The sequence below is a fragment of the Balaenoptera ricei genome, chromosome 3 (genome assembly GCF_028023285.1).
Source record: "Balaenoptera ricei isolate mBalRic1 chromosome 3, mBalRic1.hap2, whole genome shotgun sequence".
NCBI lineage: Eukaryota > Metazoa > Chordata > Mammalia > Artiodactyla > Balaenopteridae > Balaenoptera > Balaenoptera ricei.
This window is the reverse complement of record NC_082641.1, coordinates 31,730,737-31,753,123: the sequence shown is the minus strand read 5'-3', so window position 1 is coordinate 31,753,123 and position 22,387 is coordinate 31,730,737. Positions and strand designations below refer to the sequence as shown.

Genomic DNA, 22,387 nt, shown 5'->3' with positions numbered 1-22,387 from the left:
AGAAAAGACAGCCTCTTCAATAAGTGGTGCTGGGAAAACTGGACAGCTACATGTAAAAGAATGAAATTAGAACACTCCCTAACACCATACACAAAAATAAACTCAAAATGGATTAAAGACCTAAATGTAAGGCCAGACAATATCAAACTCTTAGAGGAAAACATACACAGAACACTCTAGGACATAAATCACAGCAAGATCCTTTTTGACCCAGCTCCTAGAGAAATGGAAATAAAAACACAAATAAACAAATGGGACCTAATGAAACTTAAAAGCTTTTGCACAGCAAAGGAAACCATGAACAAGACCAAAAAACAACCCTCAGAATGGGAGAAAATATTTGTAAATGAAGCAACTGACAAAGGATTAATCTCTAAGATTTACAAGCAGCTCAATAACAAAAAAAAAAAAACCCAATCCAAAAATGGGCAGAAGACCTACATAGACATTTCTCCAAAGAAGATATACAGATTGCCAACAAACACATGAAAGAATGCTCAACATCACTAAGCATTAGAGAAATGCAAATCAAAACTACATTAAGGTATCACCTCACACCGGTCAGAATGGCCATCATCAGAAAATCTGCAAACAATAAATGCTGGAGAGGGTGTGGAGAAAAGGGAACCCTCTTGCACTGTTGGTGGGAATGTAAATTGATACAGCCACTATGGAGAACAGTATGGAGGTTCCTTAAAAAACTAAAAATAGAACTACCATATGACCCAGCAATCCCACTACTGGGCATATACCCTGAGAAAACCATAATTCAAAAAGAGTCATGTACCAAAATGTTCATTGCAGCTCTATTTACAATAGCCAGGACATGGAAGCAACCTAAGTGTCCATCATTGGATGCATGGATAAAGAAGATGTGGCACATATATACAAATGGAATATTACTCAGCCATAAAAAGAAACGAAATTGAGTTATTTGTAGTGAGGTGGATGGAGTTAGAGTCTGTCATACAGAGTCAAGTAAGTCAGAAAGAGAAAAACAAATACAGTATGCTAACACATATATATGGAATCTAAGGGAAAAAAAAAAAAAGGTCATGAAGAACCTAGTGGTAAGACGGGAATAAAGACACAGACCTACTAGAGAATGGACTTGAGGATATGGGGAGGGGGAAGGGTAAGCTGTGACAAAGGGAGAGAGTGGCATGGACATATATACACTACCAAACGTAAAATAGATAGCTAGTGGGAAGCAACCGCATAGCACAGGGAGATCAGCTCGGTGCTTTGTGATCACCTAGAGGGGTGGGATAGGGAGGGTGGGAGGGAGGGAGATGCAAGAGGGAAGAGATATGGGAACGTATGTATATGTAGAACTGATTCACTTTGTTATAAAGCAGAAACTAACACACCATTGTAAAGCAATTATACTCCAATAAAGATGTTAAATAAATAAATAAATAAATAAATAAAGTACACGGTCATCATAAAAAAAATAATAATTAAAATAAAAAATAAAAATGTTTTCAGCAAAATAGCCATATTATGTATACACAACATCAAATCATGACACTTAGCTTTCATGTTCCACTTAGCATTCAATAGCCATGCTCCCCTTCCCCAAACTGCCAAAATCAAGGCATAAATCAGTGTCCAAATTTTCCCAGCCATGCTTGCATACCACTTTTCCTTTCATTTCGCTGCCCAGGTAGATAATAATTGAGTGTAAGAACTAGGCTCCTTTCAACAAATAATGTTGGGGAAATCGTATATCCATATGCAATGAAATTGGACCCTTACCTTACACTATATACAAAAATTAAATCATCATGGATCAAAGACCTAAACCTAAGAGCAAAAACTATAAAACTCTTAGAAGAAAACATAGGGGAAAATTTTATAACATTGGATTTGGCCATGATTTTTTTGACATGACACCAAAAGCACAGGCAACAACAAAAATAGGTAAACTGGACTGCATCAAAATTAAAAACTGTACATCAAAAGACAAAATCAACAGATTAAAGTGAAGACTGGTTATTTAGTGGGTAGAGAATTTCAGTTTTGCAAGATGAAGAGAGTTCTGGAGATTGCACAACAATGTGAATGTATTTAACACCACCGAAATGTACACTTAATAATGGTTAAGATGGTAAATTTTATGTTATGTGTATTTTACCAAAATTAAAAAGAGAAAAGAGTAGGCTCCTGAACTTGGGAATAAGGAAGAAGGAACCCCCTTCCTGGGACAAAAAGGGGGCCCCTTGGAAAGGGCCTTAGCCTTCAACTTGGGGCCATGCCTAAAGCAGTGCTTCTCAAACCATCTGTGGTGCAAGGCCAGACTTTGTTTTCTAATTTCCCACCACTTGCAGATAAATATTTCTAGAAAAATTAAAAGACTACAAAATACAGATCCAAAATTTTTATTAGATTCAATAAATATATCAAATTGCTATAAAATTTTCTAAGCTTATCTTGTCAGCACTGGCTGGTGAAGCACACTGTGAGTAGCGTCTGCTGGCAGCTCCATCCCTCCCCTTGCTTGGGAAAGAAAGGCTCTGAAAGCAGGAAGCTGAAACCAGACTGTGGAGTGAGAATCTGTCTTCTTAACATAAACTTTTACACATGATGAGCTTCCTCCAACTGCAGGAAAATATTTTTCACATCTAGAGAAGCTGGCCCTGTATGATGCTACTGAAGGCTTGGTGAAGGAATGAAGCCTGAGGTTGCACTCTCACAGGGCCACCCGTTAAGGAGCAGTCTTTCATTCTCAGGAGTATGGCATGGGGAGGTGAAGGGAGACGTGACCCACAGAAGGAAGTTTCCCCCATTCCAATCCATCCTGCCCCCAAAACCAACATTCTTACAGCATAGTTCAGCACCTTCCATAAGAGCTGTATGTTGTCGGCTGAATAAAGACCAGGTTCTTCAAAAAATATTATTTGACTTTAGCACAATGAATATCTCTGTCTAGTCTAGGAAATGCCAGTGTTTTATAGAAGCAAAGTGAGAGAATTACAACTTTAAAATTTGTAGCTATTCTTTCTTGTCAGCAATTTTTATCTTTAAATTTATTTCCAGCAGTTTTTCTTTTGAGATTTTTTGGAAATCCATATATGAGGAAGACCAAAAAAAAAAAAAAATATCAATTCAGGATTATTTAGGGCATTTAAAACAGACTTCTTTAGTCACCACTTTTCAAGACAATGAAGAACAGAGATGATTAGACAACTTCCAGCAGAGTTAGGAACAGAACCAGGAGATTTCTTCCTTGGGGGTGGCCTAATTTGCCCTTGGCATAGAAAACTACTATAAAAATAAATCAACAATGTCAAGCAAGAGCAAAATGACACATACAAAAAGATAAAATGTTTTGAGAGCACTTAAAAGCTGGTCCAGAAATTCCTACTTTTAAAACCAATAGGAAACCAACAAATAAACAACAAAACCCTCTAAGCCCCTTCTAACCTTGTCACTGGCCACATAAAACGTATTCCTTTCTGGGCTGCTTGAAGAAATGGAATTTATACACTGATCTTAACATAGACTCTTTTGGGTGCTTCCATGAGGAAAAGTAGAACAAACCAAACCAAATGGGCACTGAAGACATGGCAGTAACTCAAGAAATACACATATAAATAAATAATGTGCAAAAAACATATTCTACTGCTTCAAGAAAGCATTTCCATTACCAGCCATTCCCTGTCTCCTCCTACTTAAGCAGTTCCTGAGTAATTCTATTACCTCCTTTGTCAAGAGACAGGAAGTTGTCAACTCAAATTTACAACCTCATGGCAGATTTACCTCAGTTGCCCAAAACGAAAGCCTACAAAGGGACTGACCTGAAGAAGAAGAAGGTAAGGGGAACATTCCATTAAGCCAAAGCATTGTGCGTGCTCAACAGGTTAATGGGGATAAGGTAAGCCTCGCTGAGAACCATTAAAGTATCCACCTTATTGAAATCAGCTTTATCCAGACTATTTATTTCATTGATTTACTGTCCACATTTACCCATTTTTCTAAGTGTTAACCGAAAACTTAAACTTACAGAAGGCTGATGTGAAACTTGTATTTTCCAGTTTGATTAACTCACTTGACAAATAGTAAACATTTTTCACTTGACTATATATGTCATCTTGTTTACTAGAGTTACCAAGAAAAGGAGAGCAGATTAGATAGCAACATAGTTATTTACTGCTAACCATTAAATAAACTAATCAGAGGAGGGCTGAGGGGTTTTCTGTTTTAGCTTCAGTAAACTCTGCATTTGCTAATAGTTAATATTTCATGAAGTACATATAAAAGCTTAAGCAAATGTCTTTCTCAAATCTATACATTCTGAATAGCTGATACTTTGTGCTGATTAATTTCCCCCTCGGAACATTTTTTAAACTGAATTCTCAAAGTTATTTGTACAAAGGGAGTCTTTTCCAGCAACTGTGTGTTACAGAAAAATGACAGAAGCCCAACAGAAACCGAATCCCACCACCTTCAATGTTTCCATCCAGAGGAGTTTTGCATAGAACGGTCAGTAATGAATAAAAATTCCCTCTGTAATCTTTTCGAAGGGCATTTTTTGGATACAATGTTTGTGTAAGAGATTCAAAGTGTCCTTTCAAAGATTCAAAGGCTGTCCTTTCTCTTCTAAGCTCTAACCTAGGCTTTCTACACTCCTCCTTGAGTGCTCAGGCCAGAGAGAAGTCTCAGAATGTCTCTGGCTGCAATGGGAAGTCCACACGTCAAATTCTTTTTAGTTATGGATATTCTCCTGATATGATTCATTCAAAAAGCATAAAGTGAGCTCCAGGGTAACAGAATGAATATGAGGGGAAATCACTTGTAATACTTAATCATCAGTATGTGACTATCAACCACAAGCTTTTTTGGCTCAGAGCCCATTGTTTATTATGAAGGAAAACCTCAAAGCCAAAGTCAATTATAGCCATGACTTGACAATCTGACACACTTGTTAACCCTGTTAGAATGAATGCGGTCCAGATGAACTCTGACCCAGTCATCACAATTGCAGAATTATTAAGATTAAATAAAGGCTTGACCAAAAGATTCCACTTGAAATGGTCCCTTCTTTCTGCTGAAGAGCTAATCAAAGATAATTTTTATGTATTTATTTATTTACTTACTTATTTTTAATTTTTATTTTATATTGGAGCATAGTTGATTAACAATGTTGTGTTAGTTTCAGGTGTACAGCAAAGTGATTCAGTTATACATAAAAAATATTAGGGATGCATAAAAAGATGAGAGGCAACAAGATATTTCTAGATAAAGAATGTTCTATCTTCTTCAGGAAATGAACACATAATATTTTGGAAAATAGCTAAACACATCTCAGACTCATTAAGTAGGACATACTAACTCATAATGCTTGTGTGAGAGTTCAAAGACTGGGTGAGGGTGGAGAAAGGGACATACATGAAACCTGTGGAAACTGGGGGAAAAAAAAAGAAAAAGAGGGAAAAACAAAAGGAACCCTCTAAAATCACCATTAGCTACTTTATCAGTAAGTGGGTAAACAAGTTAGAATGATTAAATCTTTGAAGAGCACACAGGCCTGAGGTAGCCCAGGTAACGTCAAAATGCCCTCTCTAAGCTCACATTTATGAAACATATAACGGTGTGCCACAATTTCTACTCAAAAACACATATGAAAGCTGGGCATTAGTGTAACTCTACTCTCTTACTTCATAGATGGCGAAATAGTCTCAGTGAAGTTAAGTGAGTCTCAGAGCAGGAACTAAACCTCAGGACTTCTGATTCTTAGTCTAGCTTTCTTCCACTATGCCACACAATAATCTTTTCGGCTTCACTATTATTCAACTTTTCCAATAACTACTATCAGTTGCTTTGTGATGAGAAGCAGTACACTGTAGTAGTCAAAAGCAGAAGCTTGACTTTGAAGCCAGACCACCTGTGTTCAAGTCCCAATTCTGCCTCTTGCTATCTGTATGGCTTTGGTCAAGTTATAAGCCTCAATTTCCTCATACGTAAAACTGGAGCAATAATACCACTTTCCTCATAGGACTGTTGTGAGGATTAAATGAATAATATATAAAGTTTTTACATTACCATATAAAAGTGTCATTATTACCATATACCTTGCTTTTGGCTATCAGATGTTCCTCACTTCATATTTTCAAAAGTTATAATGTGGAATATATTTGATAAAATAATTTGCATATTAAATACAACATAGCAGCTTGCTGTTTTTTTTAAAAACCCTGGGGGAAATACTCTTCTATGTAGATAAACTGTCTTCAGTATGAATCTCTATAATCAAAATAATCTATTCTATACATTTGAATTTTCAGAAGGGCTAATCACTTGTAGTTTATTTTAAATAATAACTTTTTTTAAATTATTACCAGACTTTAGTGTGCAAAATAATCACCTGGAGAACTTCTTTAGATGCAGATTCCCAGCCCCACTCTCTCAGTCTAATTGAGCTGGGGTGAAGTCTAGAAATCGGAATTTTTAACTTTCCCACTCTTATCCGCAACTCTGACACAGACAGTCCACAAAATCACTTTGAGAAACACTGGTCCTTCCACAGGAATACGGCGGTCAGTGATATCAGTCATGTAACCGTAACTCACAAAAAAAAGTAATATTTTTCTCTGTGGGTTTCTGTCTCTTCCTGGCACAAATAATATATAAATCTTTACTCACTCCCAGAGTGATCTCTTTAAATATTGCCTAGTAACGCAACATGACTTAAACGTATCCTTTATAGACAGGAATGATATTTTAATGCATATACACACATATCCACGTATCCCGTATCAGACAAGACACGCACACTGAAAATTAAATTGACTGAACCAGCAATAATGGCAGCTTATCTGGCAAGAAAAGTGACCATGGCTGACAGAACTGTCAGGCTGTCTGGCTACTGGCCAGGGTTCAGGTTCCCACACACAACTATCCCTGTTGATGTGTAAGCTAATAGCATTCTGGATCTTTATCCTGCCCACTCCCCAGCCAGCTCCTTTCCCCTCCCTCCAGCAACATCTTTTGACAAGAAACTGTAACTGAATCTGCCCATGTATAGCTAAACAAGAGTCCTCTGTGATCCCGCTGTGTTTTAAAACCTTCATGGTTACATTGTGAGTGCCAGGAATGAAACTTAAAACACTCAACAATAAAGGTAAAGCATTAAATGACTCTTTGTTCTCATCACTGGAGAATAAAGGTGAGTGTCATGTGCAAGCAGGCAGATTTGTGTAATATCTAGTTGTGCTTTCCTGTGATAAAGCAAGATACAGTAAATCTTCATTTCATCACTGACACAAGTCAACTGCAGGGAAGAAAAACAACCAGACACACATTCTCGATTACAGTGACCTTTATGAAAAGATCCTTTTAAATATTAGCTTCCCTTCAAACACTGCCACTTGGCAGTAAGCAGTATACTGCAGCAGGTGAACACAGGAGAAACTGCACTGCAATTCTGGCTAACAAATCACATGCCATAGACAGTGCCATGAACTTAGTATGCAGTAAATGTGAGGTGACAAAACTGAGTGGAAGGAAAGAGATGGGAGCAAAATGCAGCAGCAGAAAGGTGTATATTAAGAGAGATCACAGTCCTCCGAAAAGCTCATTAAATTAGGGATCAAGAGAAATGAAGTCTAATTCTAATTGCAATCATTGTGAATTGCAAGTCTCTAAGTTTCAGTGTACTCACATGTAAGGTAAGGATATGACAATGCCTGTTCTACCCATTTTGCAGAGCTACTATTAAACTAGCATATTATTCAATTGTAGATATCACTAAACCACCTACAATGCAGGAAAATGTCATTAGGTAACAGAAACCAATGAACAAAACCAATTTCTGCTTCAATTAATTCTAGTTAAAGAAGGTTGAAAATCTGAATGAATTCTTTTCCAAGAAAATATTAATTACCAAGCAGACTCAGAAGAGTCAGAATATCCAGATAGTCTACTCACCATGAGGGGGTGGAAAAGAAAGAGAAAAATTAAGGAATTACTACTCACCCTCCCCTCCACAAAAGCACCAGGCTTCGACAGTTTTACGGGTAAATTCTAACAAATTTTTACAAAGTAGATTTAATGGTATTCAAAACAGTTTGAGAGTACATACAGAAAAGGAAAGCATACAAAATTTTTATGAAGGCAGCCTAACACCTGACAAAGAACAAACCATAAGCATGTGAGGGTCATACCAAAGAAGTGAGGATGATTCAATACTAGAATTTTGTAATATAATCATATTCATTGATCAAAGTAGAAATACAGAGGGAATTCCCTGGCACTCCAGTGGTTAGGACTCCGAGCTTCCACTGCAGGGGGCATGGGTTCGATCCCTGGTCCCCTGGTCAGGGAACTAAGATCCCGCAAGCCATGAGGTGCAGCCAAAAACAAAACAAAACAAAACCCCAAAAAACAAAACAAAACAAAAATAAAGCAGAAATACAGAGATACAACAAAGGAATTCAATAAAATTCAGCATCTATTTCAGATGAACATGCCTCCCATTTTTGTACAGTGTTTTCTTCGTACAGGATGCTCTTCCTTTGGATATCTGCACAGCTCATTCCCTCATTTCATTCAAGTCAAAGATCACTTTAGCAGAGGTCCTATCCTGATCACCATATCTAAAATTAGCACCCCTCTTTCTCCCTGATTACTCTATGTCCCCTTATCCCTATTTTATTTTTCTTCACTGCACTTGCTACCATCTAACACGTATAGATTTACTTATTGTCTGTCTCTGTCCACTAGAATATAAGCTCCATAAACCACAACTTAGTACCTGACATACTGTAGGTGTTCAATAAATCTTTGTTGAATGAATAAATAAAATAAAAAGAGATGAATTCTTCTTTAACATCTTGTATGTGTGTGTTTTCAAAAGCTGTCATGCTTTACAGAGAAATACCATTAAATTGAACAATATGAAATTGCTGATATTTGACTTTTTTTTCATCTACAGAAAGGGCAATTACATATGTTTTAACCGAATCCTGTTCAAGTTCAAAGTAAGAAAAGGATGTGCACTATCACTGTTATTATTTATTTTATTTATTTTAATTTTTTGGCTGTGTTGGGTCTTCGTTTCTGTGCGAGGGCTTTCTCTAGTTGCAGCAAGCGGGGGCCACTCTTCATCGCGGTGCGCGGGCCTCTCACTATCGTGGCCTCTCTTGTTGCGGAGCACAGGCTCCAGACGCGCAGGCTCAGTAATTGTGGCTCACGGGGCTAGTTGCTCCGCGGCATGTGGGATCTTCCCAGACCAGGGCTCGAACCCGTGTCCCCTGCATTGGCAGGCAGACTCTCAACCACTGCGCCACCAGGGAAGCCCTCACTGTTATTATTTAATATTGTTCTGGCAGTACCAGTCAGTACAATTAGATAAGATAAAGAAATAGCAGGTATAAAAATTGGAAAAGAGGAGGTGAATTTATCATTATTTGCATATGATATAATTTTATGCCTGCAAACCCCTCTAAATCTGACCGCATTAAAATAAATTTTTTTCACATGGGGGAAAAATGGCATAAACAAAGTAAAAATAAAAATGACTGACGGGACTTCCCTGGTGGTGCAGTGGTTAAGAATCCACCTGCCAGTGAAGGGGACATGGGTTCGAGCCCTGGTCCGGGAAGATCCGACAGGCCACGGAGCAACTAAGCCCGTGCACCACAACTACTGAGCCTGCGCTCTAGAGCCTGCGAGCCACGACTACTGAGCCCACATGCCACAACTACTGAAGCCCGTGCACCTAGAGCCTGTGCTCTGCAACAAGAGAAGCCACCACAATGAGAAGCCTGCGCACTGCAACGAAGAGTAGCCCCCGCTCGCCGCAACTAGAGAAAGCCTGTGCTCAGCAACGAAGACCCAATGCAGCCAAAAATAAATAAATAAATTTATTAAAAAAAAATGACTGAGTAGTAGGAATATTTGCAATATGTGACATACAAAGGGTTAAGCTCCTTAATATAAAGAACTCTTACAAATCAGTAAGAAGAGGACCAATCAACCAATAGACAAAAGGGCAAAAGACATAAATAGAAAGTTCACAGGAAAAAGAGGCTTTTAACATATGAAAAGATGCCTAGAAAATTTTTAATGAAAGTGTAAACTACGATGGAATACAAGGTTTCACCTATCAGATTGACAAAGATAAAAGGATGAGGGGAAGGAAGCTCTGATACACTGAATAAGTTGGTTAAAAGTCTCTTTGGAGGAAATCTGGGCACTATCTATACAAATTTAAAATGCAAATATCTTTTGATTTGGCAATTCTATTTCTCGAAGTTTTGCATATGTGGTCAAGGAGTCCAAAGATATTAATTTCAGTATTGTTTATAATAACAACAGACTGAAAGCAATGCAAATGTCCTTCAATACTGTACTGCTTTAGAAAAGCATAATATATCACACAATGGAAAATATCAAGAAAGTATACAGCATGAGCTAGATATGCATGAATGGGTCTAGTCCAATCTCCCAAGTAATAAATAAAGCAAAAAACCAACCAACAATCAAAAACAAAGACCAGCTTGTAAAACATGTTATATACCTGTTTTTAAACAATAAATGTTTCTACACATATGTCTGCTCATTTATAAATGGACTCTCTCTGGCAGGAAATACAAGAACCTGTCGGCAGTGGGTATCTCTAAGTGGTAGAATGAAGGAACTGGGGGTTAAAGTGAAAGGGAGGCTTTCAAATTTCCACTGTCTATGCTTTAGCATTGCTGGATTTTTAAAAAATTGTGTGCATGTATTACTTAAAATCTCAGACGTGAAAATTTTGTTATCAAAATAATTAGTTGTTAGAAGTTAGAACAATAACCTGGAAGTTCTAAGGCCAGGTTCCTGGTTTGGGTTCTAGCAATGACTTGCAATCCAGTAGGTTCTAAAAGTTACCTTCTCAGTGTCTCATTTTCTTCAGTGGTAATTCTGACACCTTTCTATGAATTATATATCGCTAATATCAATCATTAATCAGCAAACAGCATTATTTCAATATTTGTGGAGACACCTCAATGATTTACTTTGTGTACAAACGTACACACGTCTATTTGGAGCAGTTTGCTATCAAAATGATACATATTATGTTTGGCAAATTTTAAACCATGGCTCTGTTTACTCTTCTTTCCTCAGCTAATTTTTGGTATGCTTATAAACAAGTTTTTTGAAGTATAAAAAGATCCCTAAAAATAACAGAAAATAACTACTCCATTAGAAACAGAAGTGTCAGAGGCATAATCTATAAGCGTATCTGAGTGCCAAGGATGTGTTGACATATATTAGCTTATACACACACAGATCCTATACAAATGAAGGCTACATGCAAACTATTTAGCTGGCCAGCCTTGATATGACCCTCTTAGCTGTTGTAATATTATCCAACTACTTGTTCAGAGATGTTCCATCTGTACTGTCTGGTTATTAATACATGTTGCAAACATCCACCACTGACGTTACACAGTAAAGTCTGTTCTGCTACAACACATATAGCAAAGGATGCGGTGCTCCCCACCAGGGGCCCTCAAATCCCTTTAGCATTTTTCTGCAGGGTGCTCTCACTCGCGGCAGCAGCACCGACCTCTCTCTGTCAGAGGGCTGCAGCAGGTTGCTAAAGCCCTGATAGCTGGAACTGCCTGAAATGTCTCCCCTGGGCCCATCTCTAGCCATCACCAAGGACCAACAGATGTTGGAGTGAAATACTCCAGTTACTGTGTGCTCTGACCAGGGTCTCCAGGATCACCTGGTGGGACTAAGCCAAAGTGACCCTCCCTGGAACTCTGTTTAATATTGTGCACTTTCTTGGCTTAAATCATCTTTGTAAGAGTCTTTATCTCAGGGTCTGCTTTTAAGGAACCCAAGCTAAGACAGTGTGTTTTACTTTTATGCAAAGTAGCTCATAATGATCAGCAGATAGGGGATCAATATCAATATAACATGTAAGTTGAGTTGGTTTATAAAGTTGGTTTTCTTCTAGCATAAAAATGTTTTGAAAAGTAATCAGAGTCCAGCTTTCTCGTAACTGAAGAGAAAACTTTAGCAATACATAAAAACATGAAGACAAAAGCTGAATATGCTTCCCACAATACAAAAATACACATACACAAATTTATTTACTGTGTTAGTAATTGCAAAATACTGGGTGCAATCTAAATATCCATACATAGGAGAGTGGTGGAATAAACCATGGTACATCCATGCAGCGGAGCACTATACAGCTGTGAAAAAGAATGAGAATGAGCTCTATGAACTGATGGAGAGTGATTTCCAGGGCATACTGCTAAGCGAAAAAACCCAAAACCCAAAAGACTATTTATACCATGCTAACCTTCATGTAAGAAAGGAGGGAATATAAGAAAATACAGATCTGCACATTTGTGCAAAAGAAGATAAACCAGAAACTTTAAAAGAGAGTGGTTACCTATAGGGGTGAGTGGGAAAAGGACTGAAAGAAGCAGGGGTATTGGAATGGGGGAGCAGGGACGAAGAGGGAGTGACACTTCCCTGAGTATATCTCTTTTAAAGTTCTGACCCCTAGCACCACAGTGACAGTTCCTATACCCTACCCACACCCTAAAAAATAAAGGAATATAAACACTAAAAATAAGCCTAACTTCATTTTCAAATGAATAACATAACCACACTGATGGGAGTGGAGAAGAAAAGAGCTAAGTAACTTGACTAGACACTGTAAGGATAAAAAAAGACAAGAAGAACTGTACACAAATGCTGTAATTCAGTTAGGAAAAGCGCTTCTCATGGGCGGGTGGCGGTTAGCAATTCTAAAACGATTTTAGGTGTAGACTAGAATTGAACAAATAAGTAAATATACTGTAGATAATATGAGCTGGGTTTCTCACTATTGGAGAAAGAAGTTACAAATATGCAAAGGGAAAAGGTTAAATGAACCCTGTGGTACAGGTTTGAAATCAGGGGCATCAGTTTAAACTCGTACTATTTAAAATATACATACAGATAGATACATACAGAAATATATATGTGTGTATATGTGTAGGTTAGTATACATACATGTATTTCTGAGCTTTGCTGGCTGAGAGGACCTAGAAGCAATGACATTTTAGTAGCAATGAGCACATCTAGCACCAACCTCTTGGTTTCTAAACATCATTCTCCAACTTAAAGGAGCCAGGGCTCCTTGGAGAAGTGGTTGATTCTAGGACTGTGGCAAAACAAAAACAAAAACAAAGATGAGCCTGGAACATTTTGTGGTGCCAGAAAATAAGGATGTGCTAAAAAACAAACAAACCTACCAACCAATAAAAACACACCTTGTTGAAAGAATAAAGGAGCCATTCTGAAGGAAATTCTATTGGCCAAAACTGGAACAATGTGAGCGACAAACTAAATAATGATAGTATTGGATTTTAACCCACAGTATTTTAAAGTCCACACTTATATTTAAAAACTTGAAAAATAAAGAAATGTGAGAGGAGCAATTCTTCCTTTTAGTAGAAGTCCAATTAATAAATGTAGAAAAAAAGAGGGAAAAAGAAAACACCACTAGGGAAACACCACAGTAGTAACTGCTGCAGGCAAATCTATCCATGCATGATAAAACGAGAGAGCAAAAGTTTGAGAGACAGGATTTGCCTAGTCTTAAAATATTACTCCCAAGCAGGTTATTAACTCAAAATGGAATGATAGTAACTTGACAGTGGAGAAACTTGGCAGACATCACCTTAACCAAGTGATCAAATTTATCATTGCCAGTCATCAGACTGAGGGACACGAAGCCCCTGATGTGATGCACTGAAAAGGATATAACATCACTCCTGTGTTATTTTTGCCAAAAATGCATAGTTTTATTCCAATCATGAGAAAATATCAGACAAACACAAACTGAGAGAAAGTGTACAAAATAAAAAACCAGTGTTCGTTGAAAGCATCAAGGTCATGAAAGATGAGAAAGACTGAGAAACTGTTATGACTGGAGGAGACAAAGGAAAAGTAACAACTAAATGCAACGTGGGATCCTAGATAGGACTGTAGAACAGAGAAAGGATATTAGTGGAAAAACTGGGGAAATCACATAAGGTCTGTAGCTCAGTTAACAGTACTGTACCCATGTTAATTTCATGGTGTTGCCAATTAATTGTACTATGGCCATGTAAGGTGTTAACATCAGGGGAAGTTGGGTGAATAGCATACATGAACTCTCTGCATTGCTTTTACGATTTTTCTGTAAGTCTAACGTTAGTTTACAATAAAAACTTAAAACCCCAAAATTCTACAATATTACTGTTCTTTAGTGTAAATGTAGCTGGTTTAGTGTTTTTAAGAACCACTACATGTTCACACATGCGAAGCTAGTTGAGGGACTCTGAGCAGGCAGGCTCTACTCTGCCTATGTTTAAGTGTTACTTACAAACACAGCTCTACAAATAAAAGTTAATCCTCAATAATAGATTCTACAAACTGTTTCCTTTCATTTGCTTTTAACCCTCCCTAACTAAGATAATGCAGGCAGGCAGTGATTTCCTTTCTTTTTTTTTTTATCACAGGTAGAATGGGTTTCACATAATGGGTTTATGCTAGGCTATAGATCTAATGGAACTGGCCTGGTTTAAACATTTACCGTTTAGAGTCCTCAGATACAAACAAATGCCTAGGTTTCAGGACCATGAGTACCTGGCCATTTTTCATGCTTAGGAATAAAAAAGAAATGGAGCAACTAGAACCTCAAAGCAGCCATTGTCATGTTCTTCCCAATTCATTAAGCGCAATATATTTTAAAAGGCTGTTCCCTCACTTGGAGTATGCTGGAGAGACCCAGTATGGGTTGTCCTCGGCTGCTTTGGCGTGCCGCAAAATGGCTTCCCGGGGATTGCTGTCATCGGTTTTGTCCAAAGCAATGTTCTTCACAATGTATGACGACAGAGTGCCCCCGTGGGTTCCAACCCGGCCACCACGACCTGTTCCAAAGGAAAAAAAACCAAATCCAGAATGGAGTGAGCATATACCTTTTGTACACTGGGCTTATCTGACAAGGTTGAGAATCCCTCACTGCTGGCTTCCGAGGCGGACGGTTAAACGAATGACAGAGTAGGGTCAGGGATTCAGGTTTACCTGATTTTTGTCATTCCCTACAGAATCAAGGCTTTGAGCACTCTGAGGCTTCTAACAGACTTTGGTTTGAAGCACACAAATCTCAAAAGAGTACTTGAGTATCGTCCTTTCAGCTTTCATTTATGATAATCAAAACCAAAGTAGGACATCAACAAACCTCAACTTCCCCGTAACATTTTTAAATAGAGACATTTTTTATTATGCCTTAGTTGCTTAATTTACACAATGACACCCATGTAGGAAGAAATACAAATAGTTTGCCATGTGTATGCCTTAAAAAATTCCTCAGGCATGAACACATGAAATTCAATTAATAAAAACAACCAATGATCATTAGGTGCTATTTTAGATTTAAACAAACATATCTTAGGGCTTGCCATCTTCCAAGTACCTTGTAGGAGAGAAAACAAGATGAACAGACTGATTCACATTATTTTACTGTACTGTAATTGCTCTAGACAGGAAGCTCCACATGGGCAGGAATTTGTTCCCCGCTGGATCCCCAACTGCCAGCCTGGTTCCCAGTACTCAGAAGATGTATGACTTTTTAGGAAGATTAAAAAGAAAAAAAAGAAAAAAAGGAAAAACAAAAACAAAAAACCACACCACATGAAAAGTCAAGTAGCACTAAAAGATTAATTTTATAAGGCAGGAAATAACTGCCAAAGAATCTGTATGGCCAGTAACTAAGTGGAAGGAGAGGAAGGAGAAAGCTCTCCAGGCTGATCTGGTGGGGGGAGGGGGGCTGTAGGAAGAGATAAATCCAATTTGGGAGAACTCAGAAGACAGAGAAGGTTATTTTCAATGAGCAGAATGGTTTAAATACAAAAGTACAGAATGAGGGAAGTTCACTGGGCATTTGGGGGCAGGAATGAACCAACAGTCATGTGAGAAGATCAGAGTAGGAGAAAGGTGAGGTGTAAAGCTCAAAAGTGTATTAGATTCAGACTGAAGAGAACTCTGAATCTCTGGAAATGCAACTGGACAGTGTAAAGCTTATGACGATTTGGGGGCAGTAGCAATACGAAAGCTACAGGAATTGGGAATAAAAGCTGTGTGTGAGATGAACGAAGGTAGGGTGGTGAAGAGAGAAACTTGAGACGGTGCCTAGTTAGAAGGGCTTTTCAATAATCCAGGCAAGAATATTATTTAGGAACTCTGATTAGGATGGTGGCAGAGAAAATGGAAAAAAAAATTGAGATTGGTATATGAAATATTTTCAATGCTGAAGGGTCAGGCCAAACAGATACAGGTCCAGAACTCAGGTTCACATGGATGAACAAGTCATAAGCTTTAAGCATGTGAACATAGGACAAATGGAAACTATGCAGGTGATAACAGAAAAAGGGATTCTAGTAAAGGTACGTGCTATACGATAGCCAATGCTGCCTTGCTTTCTTCTGGTACCTACTTTCTTAGAAACTCTAAGGATTTTTATTCATCTTCTAGGGAAATGGGCAGCTCTATTTTATTAACACAGAACTAAATGATGTTCGCTTTCTGCCTTGTGTGAAACCTAATCCAGCCTAAATTCTGTTCAAAGTACCCAGTGTTGCATATTAAGCCAATACTGAGAGCAGTGATTGTTAACACTGGGTCCCAAGGAGCCCCAGAGTCCCACCGAGGTCACCTAAAGGGCTCTAGTTGGAGACCAAGCAGAAAGGGCTCTGGGCTTCCTCTCTACTTCAGCACAGCAGCTCCATTTTTATCAGTTTATGCACTGGGTTTCCGCATCAGATCTTTACACAAGAAGTTCTGATGTTAAAAGAAGACGTTTGAAAACCCCTATTTAGTAAAATCTCTGAAGGCAGGCATCTAGGCCCAAAAGATCTTCCAAATTCTGTATCTATTACCCCACCCTGCCCCGCAACCCCCTTTGCAAGTCACTAGTTAGATCACGGTCACCTGGGCCTGCTACAGGAGGTTCGGGTTTGTGAGACTTCAGGGGATCCAGTCTGTCCTTCTCCAGCTGTTTCCTTGTACTCCGCTGGCGGGGCTCGCGGAACATAGGCAAGGCATGAGCTACGAGAAGTCACATTTGAAAAATTTCATTATGATAATAACCCTTCCATCCAAAAACATAGCTAACGCATGAGTAAACGAAGATGAAATGGAAGTCATAATGACAGCCTTCATCTAATAATAAAAGACAGTCTTACTGCAACCAATTAGCCAATTTCGTTTGAGACCAGGCTCACTGTTCACCTCTCCTGGCAACGAATGGCGCTCAGGAAATGCCGTCAAATACCGTCACAGAAACATTGGTGAGGCTCCCCATCTCCCAAACCATGGGCAGCAGTTAAACTTAATTTCTGTGGTTTTGAAAAGAAACGCTTAATGGGACTGCCTCTTGTTTTTTCTGATAGGGCCCAAATGCGAATAATGCCAACAGCTTGCCTGTCAGCCCTGAAGTTTCCTCAGATGCCTCATAAACACTGGAATCACTTCACACATTTCTGAAATGTGACCACCTCTCAGGAGGAGTTGACAGCACTGAGTAACCAGAAGGGAGGAACACTTATCCCACTGAAACTGGGATAAAGGTTGCCTTGAATGCAAGGAGGTGCCTGAATCTCCTGACGTGGTGACTTGATGGGGACTTAATCCTTCTTCAATATGGTCGACAAAGGAATAAAAGTCAAAGTAATATTTGTCCAATTGTTGTTTTTCAATGTCAGAATTAAATTTCAGAATATTAAAGAAAATATGTATTAAAAAGGGAAACAGTGTGATATTCTGGTGGAGAGGGAGAAGACTATTGGGGATAGAATTAAATATCTTTTTTTGACAAAAAGAAGTACCAGAATAATTTCTTCGAATGTTTATGTGCAAATTAAAACCCCTTTAAAAGAGAAAACTGGGGGAGTTACAGGAATAATAGGGGTTTAAAGTAAATTTATGGTAAGAATGACAGAAATGTCTGTTGACACCTAAAAAACACTTCCAGTACCCCTCCTATCCTCTACCCATACTTCCAGCCTGGGCCAGGGCCATATCACTCACTAGTAAAATATGCCTACCTTGAGTCAGGGGAGCTGAAACACAGCCACCCGTCACTCTGTCGGGCAACACGACACAACAGTATTTTTAGGAGGGGGAAAAATAGCTTTTCACTTCAAACGACTGCAGGAATTTAAGTAGGCCGCATGTAATCACATGAGTTAGACTGGTTATGACACCAACTTTAACACTTCTACTCTTGCAAAAAATGTCACCGGATCTCTTTACTGATCATCAGCTCCAAGGGACATGGTCTTACATGAGACCAGCCACCAGGGAGAAAACCCAGCAGTGCAGCACCCCCTGGTCTTTAGACGGAGCCACTGATAAACGTCCACAGGGGCATCTGCTAATGACAACTGCTACTGCATCCAAGATCTCCTGCCTAGCCGCTACCTGTGACAGGTCTGAGACTGTGACTCTGGGAAACAAAAACCTGCCAGATTAACGAGGTTGTGCGACAAACCCGAGAGAAGCTGCTCTGTCCTGGTAAGATTTCTGATCATACCCCAGGTAGTTCATTTTATATCTAAAGGTCTCTGGATCAGTCTATCACATGGTCACAGAATTTAGGCTTTTCCCTTTGGGGTTGAAAGTTACATGAAGTAACCCTGTCTCCGTGATGGGGCACAGAAGCTAAAGGGGTTAGCTATTATATGACCCCCAGTCCTGAACACATGAAAGGGGTATTTTGTAACATATGCCTGAACTCGGAGGGCTTTTTCTGTCTCTAAAGCCATGAGATCAACAGCACACTAGAACAGAAACAGATGCATGATGGAGAAACTATGCTAACAACTTACGGGTGATGATGTAGTCCTGGGTTAGAGTCTCTGCTTGTTTCGCCTTCCGCTGGGTTTTAACCACGCATAATTTTGCTCCCCTGAGAGGGGTAAAAGCAAATGATTTTCTTTATTTGGTCTCAGAAACAAAGTCTAGGTCAAAAGCATTAGATACTTTCAGGAACATGCTCTGTACACACCACCTCACCAAGTCCTTGACTTTCTGGCAACAGATGGAGCCCTTGGTGATAAGAGATTAAATGTATGGGAAAGCAAGTCTGAGTCAGTGGTTACTACTCTGTGAAAGGGTTAGAAAGGTCACTGCAAAACAAAAGGCCAGTTTAAAAAATCTAACCTAAAATTAAGATCTTAAAGAGATATTAATAACATTAATCAACCTTTTCACCCTAAAGGTCATAGGGTTCAAATTTTAGTTTACGTCTCAGATGAAAGCAACCTAGGTAGTCTACAGCCCAAGTGGCATTTGTCTACAACTCAAATACAAGAGTACAAGTGATCTGGAACTGAGTCAGCCTGGCAGTGTTGCCAAGGGGCTACAGCCCAAGAATGTGTGGGATTAACCAAAAGTGTGCTTAGAACACTTTACTTCTCCTTAGCAATAATGAGCATCCGTTTCAGGAGAAACAAAAACAAAGAAGCAAATTTCTTAAACTAAAGATTCCAAAGATAGGAATCTTCTAAAGGGTGCTATCAAATGGGGTTCATTATTTTCTCAAGTAAAACAGACTCCCGCCTCTCATCCTAATTACATTAGCATTTTCAATTTCTTTATTAAAAAACAAACAAAATCCTATTTGTTCTTAAAGACCACAATATATAACTTTATTTTATAGGGCAAAGGTTCCAACTCCAGAAAATTCTGAAGGAAACAGGACTGTCTGCTTCTATTCAGAGCCAAATTATAGTCAATACATATTTACTAATAGAGGATGGGTTTCCTTTCCCCTGAAAGAACGTGGGAGCTCAAAACAGGTTTATGGGGGACTCCAGTAAATACAGCATGTGAATTTTAGTACTAGCTAGCCAAGGCTTACTCTAAAGAAAGAGCTAATCACTCACTATACCTTAACAAAGAGAAACAAAACCATCTTTTTTGGGGGTTGGTGATACATGTTTACCTTTGTGCCCAAGGAAAAGAGAAGTAACTGAGAGAGTGACTGAGTCTCTAGTGAAGTTTTCGGATCCTTGAAGCACACTGGTACGCTTAAATTTGGTATTTTGGGACAGACATGGGATTGAAGGGGAAAGTAGCTGTGCTGTCCTCCTCTGCCGGCAGAGAACAACCCTGCCAAACATCCAAGCCGGCACCTGATAAAAGCCCAAACAGAAAGGGAACAAAACGGACTAGCCGTTTCCACTTCCTATAAGTGGTTCGTTCCCTGCTTTGTTAATCCCTTACATGCATCACTGCTAATGCCACTGTCCAGGGTGGTATGCAAAGTGGGCAGGCCTTTTTCCCCCCTTGCACTCAACATTTCAGCTAAAGAACTGCAAATCCCCGGGAAACTTTCACTTTGAATTCTGTATGGATCAAGGGAGATATCCAAATCCTCTTTAAAGCACAATACTAGGAGTTTGAGGCTTTACTCTGTGCCAGCTGCGTTTTCTAAAAGGGTGGATCCCCATCAAAGAGGGAAATAAATAAAAGTGGGGGTGGAAAAAGAAAACCCTCCCCCAGTTGCTGTCATCCATCTAAAACAGGCAATACTTATGAAATACCTCTGACTCTTGTTGGGGTCATAATAGACTTTAGCCAATCCGTTTCCAGTCCCCACCATGATCTGGTTCAGCTTTGGATGCCACAGGCAGCGGACAACACTCTGTAAAGGAAAGGCATGGTAGTCAACTAAAGAGGGCACATAAAAATGGGAAAAAAATTCCGCTGGTACTTTGATGGCTTGTTTACGAAACTGAGTATCACCCTGATGATTACCTGTAACTATTAGGGCATTTTCTTCTAAACCATAGGGTCGTGTTCCTGAGGTTGAGTTCTGTTCTATCACTTGTTATCTGTGTGATACTCTATAAAAATAAAAAAGATGCTCCCTTCCTGACATCTCTCCTCTCCTTTCCTGACAGCCTTGAAACCACAAAGTTGGGCTTTCCCAGCTCTGCTGCCACATGAGGCTGGCATCTTAGAATGTTGAACCCACATAACTCAGTTCATTTTACCACGAAGCAGATTTAGATCTCAGTGTTTCATGCTTTTATACACACAATAAATATGCCCCTCTGGACAGCATATTGAGGCCAGGTAGCTACTGTTTTTAGTTTACAAAGATCGAAATCTCATAAAGCTTTTTCAGGAACAACACACGTTTGCAAACATTGAATAATATCTCCCTATCTATGAGATAAACCAGCAGGTCAGTAGCAGAAGTAAAACAGAGATATGGAATATAAAACCTTGACATTAACCTGAATGAAAAGCTATTTAGGAGAAGGTTCACTGGAAGTTATGATCCTGTGAGTTCATCACTAGTAAGGAAAATAAGTGGTACTCTGGGGTCAGAAAGAACCACGAGTTCTCAGTGAGAAGTACAGACTGCTTTTAATTTTTGCTGAAGTAAGAGGGCAGAGGTGGAAGAGATGGCAGGGATAGAATTAAGGGGGAAAAAATGAAGCTAAGGTTGGTAGGCAGAAACAGCATGTGCTGGATTCTGCAGATCTCACTCTGATAGAGCAAGAAATGAGTGGAAACATTAATTCAATGATTATCAGGAACCTCTCACGTGCCAAGCAATGTACAAGGACTAAGGGAAAAAGGGTACAATTAGATATTGCCATTTTCTGTTCTAATATTAAAATGCAAATCATGGAATTTCTGTCTCCCAAATAATCTACCTTGGGCTGCATTTCTTTGGTTTCTTCTCCCCAGCCATCCAGCTCTTTTCTTAAGACAGAATATCTGGGAATCCCTGCAACCCCTTTTGATAGAAACTCTGGCTCCCACCTGACTGGCCAAAAAAAATGCATATAGTTAAATGGCTACAATTCCTACTCTGAGATTCCTGAGAAACTAAGGAGGAAATGTAAAAGAGTCTGCAGAACTTCTAATTCATGTCTGACAATATTCGAGAAGAGTGGTTCTTAAGCTCTGCACCACTGAAGAGCGTTGAGATGATCTACTGAGAAAACCAAATCAGAGGGGTTGTGTTTCCCCTGTCGTCGGGGGAAAACTAAGTTCAAAGGGCAGGTTTTCACAGTTTTAAGTTTTCTTTCCACAATTTTTCTTAAACCTGTGGTGCCTGCTACCCAATGTCTACTAGCAAGTGCTAAAAGATGATAAAACATTTATAATGGTGAGGGAATATTAACAGAAAAACTTGAAAATAGTAAATCATATTTTTAGTAAAATATGAAAATAGTAAATCAAAGTTTGACTCTTAGGGTATGGGGTTGTTGTTGCTTTGTGCATATGCTCATGAAACTTACTTTATAATGCATGTGTCTAAAAAGTCACATTTTCTCCTAATAAAACTGTGCCTGGTGGGTGAGATGGAATTAAGTATATCAATAGTTCA

At 39.0% G+C, this 22,387-nt stretch overlaps 1 protein-coding gene across 3 annotated transcripts in view; it reads right to left on the bottom strand.

The window, feature by feature from the left end:
• Positions 1–22,387, bottom strand: part of WDR70 (WD repeat domain 70) — a 327,284-nt gene that overhangs the window by 4,595 nt on the left and 300,302 nt on the right. For all 3 annotated transcript variants that reach the window (XM_059916261.1, XM_059916260.1, XM_059916262.1), the window contains 4 exons: positions 20,583–20,683; positions 18,864–18,943; positions 16,966–17,082; positions 14,744–14,906 (listed from right to left, as the gene is read on the bottom strand). In XM_059916261.1, coding sequence (XP_059772244.1) covers positions 14,744–14,906; positions 16,966–17,082; positions 18,864–18,943; positions 20,583–20,683 — 461 coding nt within the window. The remainder of the gene's footprint in view (positions 1–14,743; positions 14,907–16,965; positions 17,083–18,863; positions 18,944–20,582; positions 20,684–22,387) is intronic.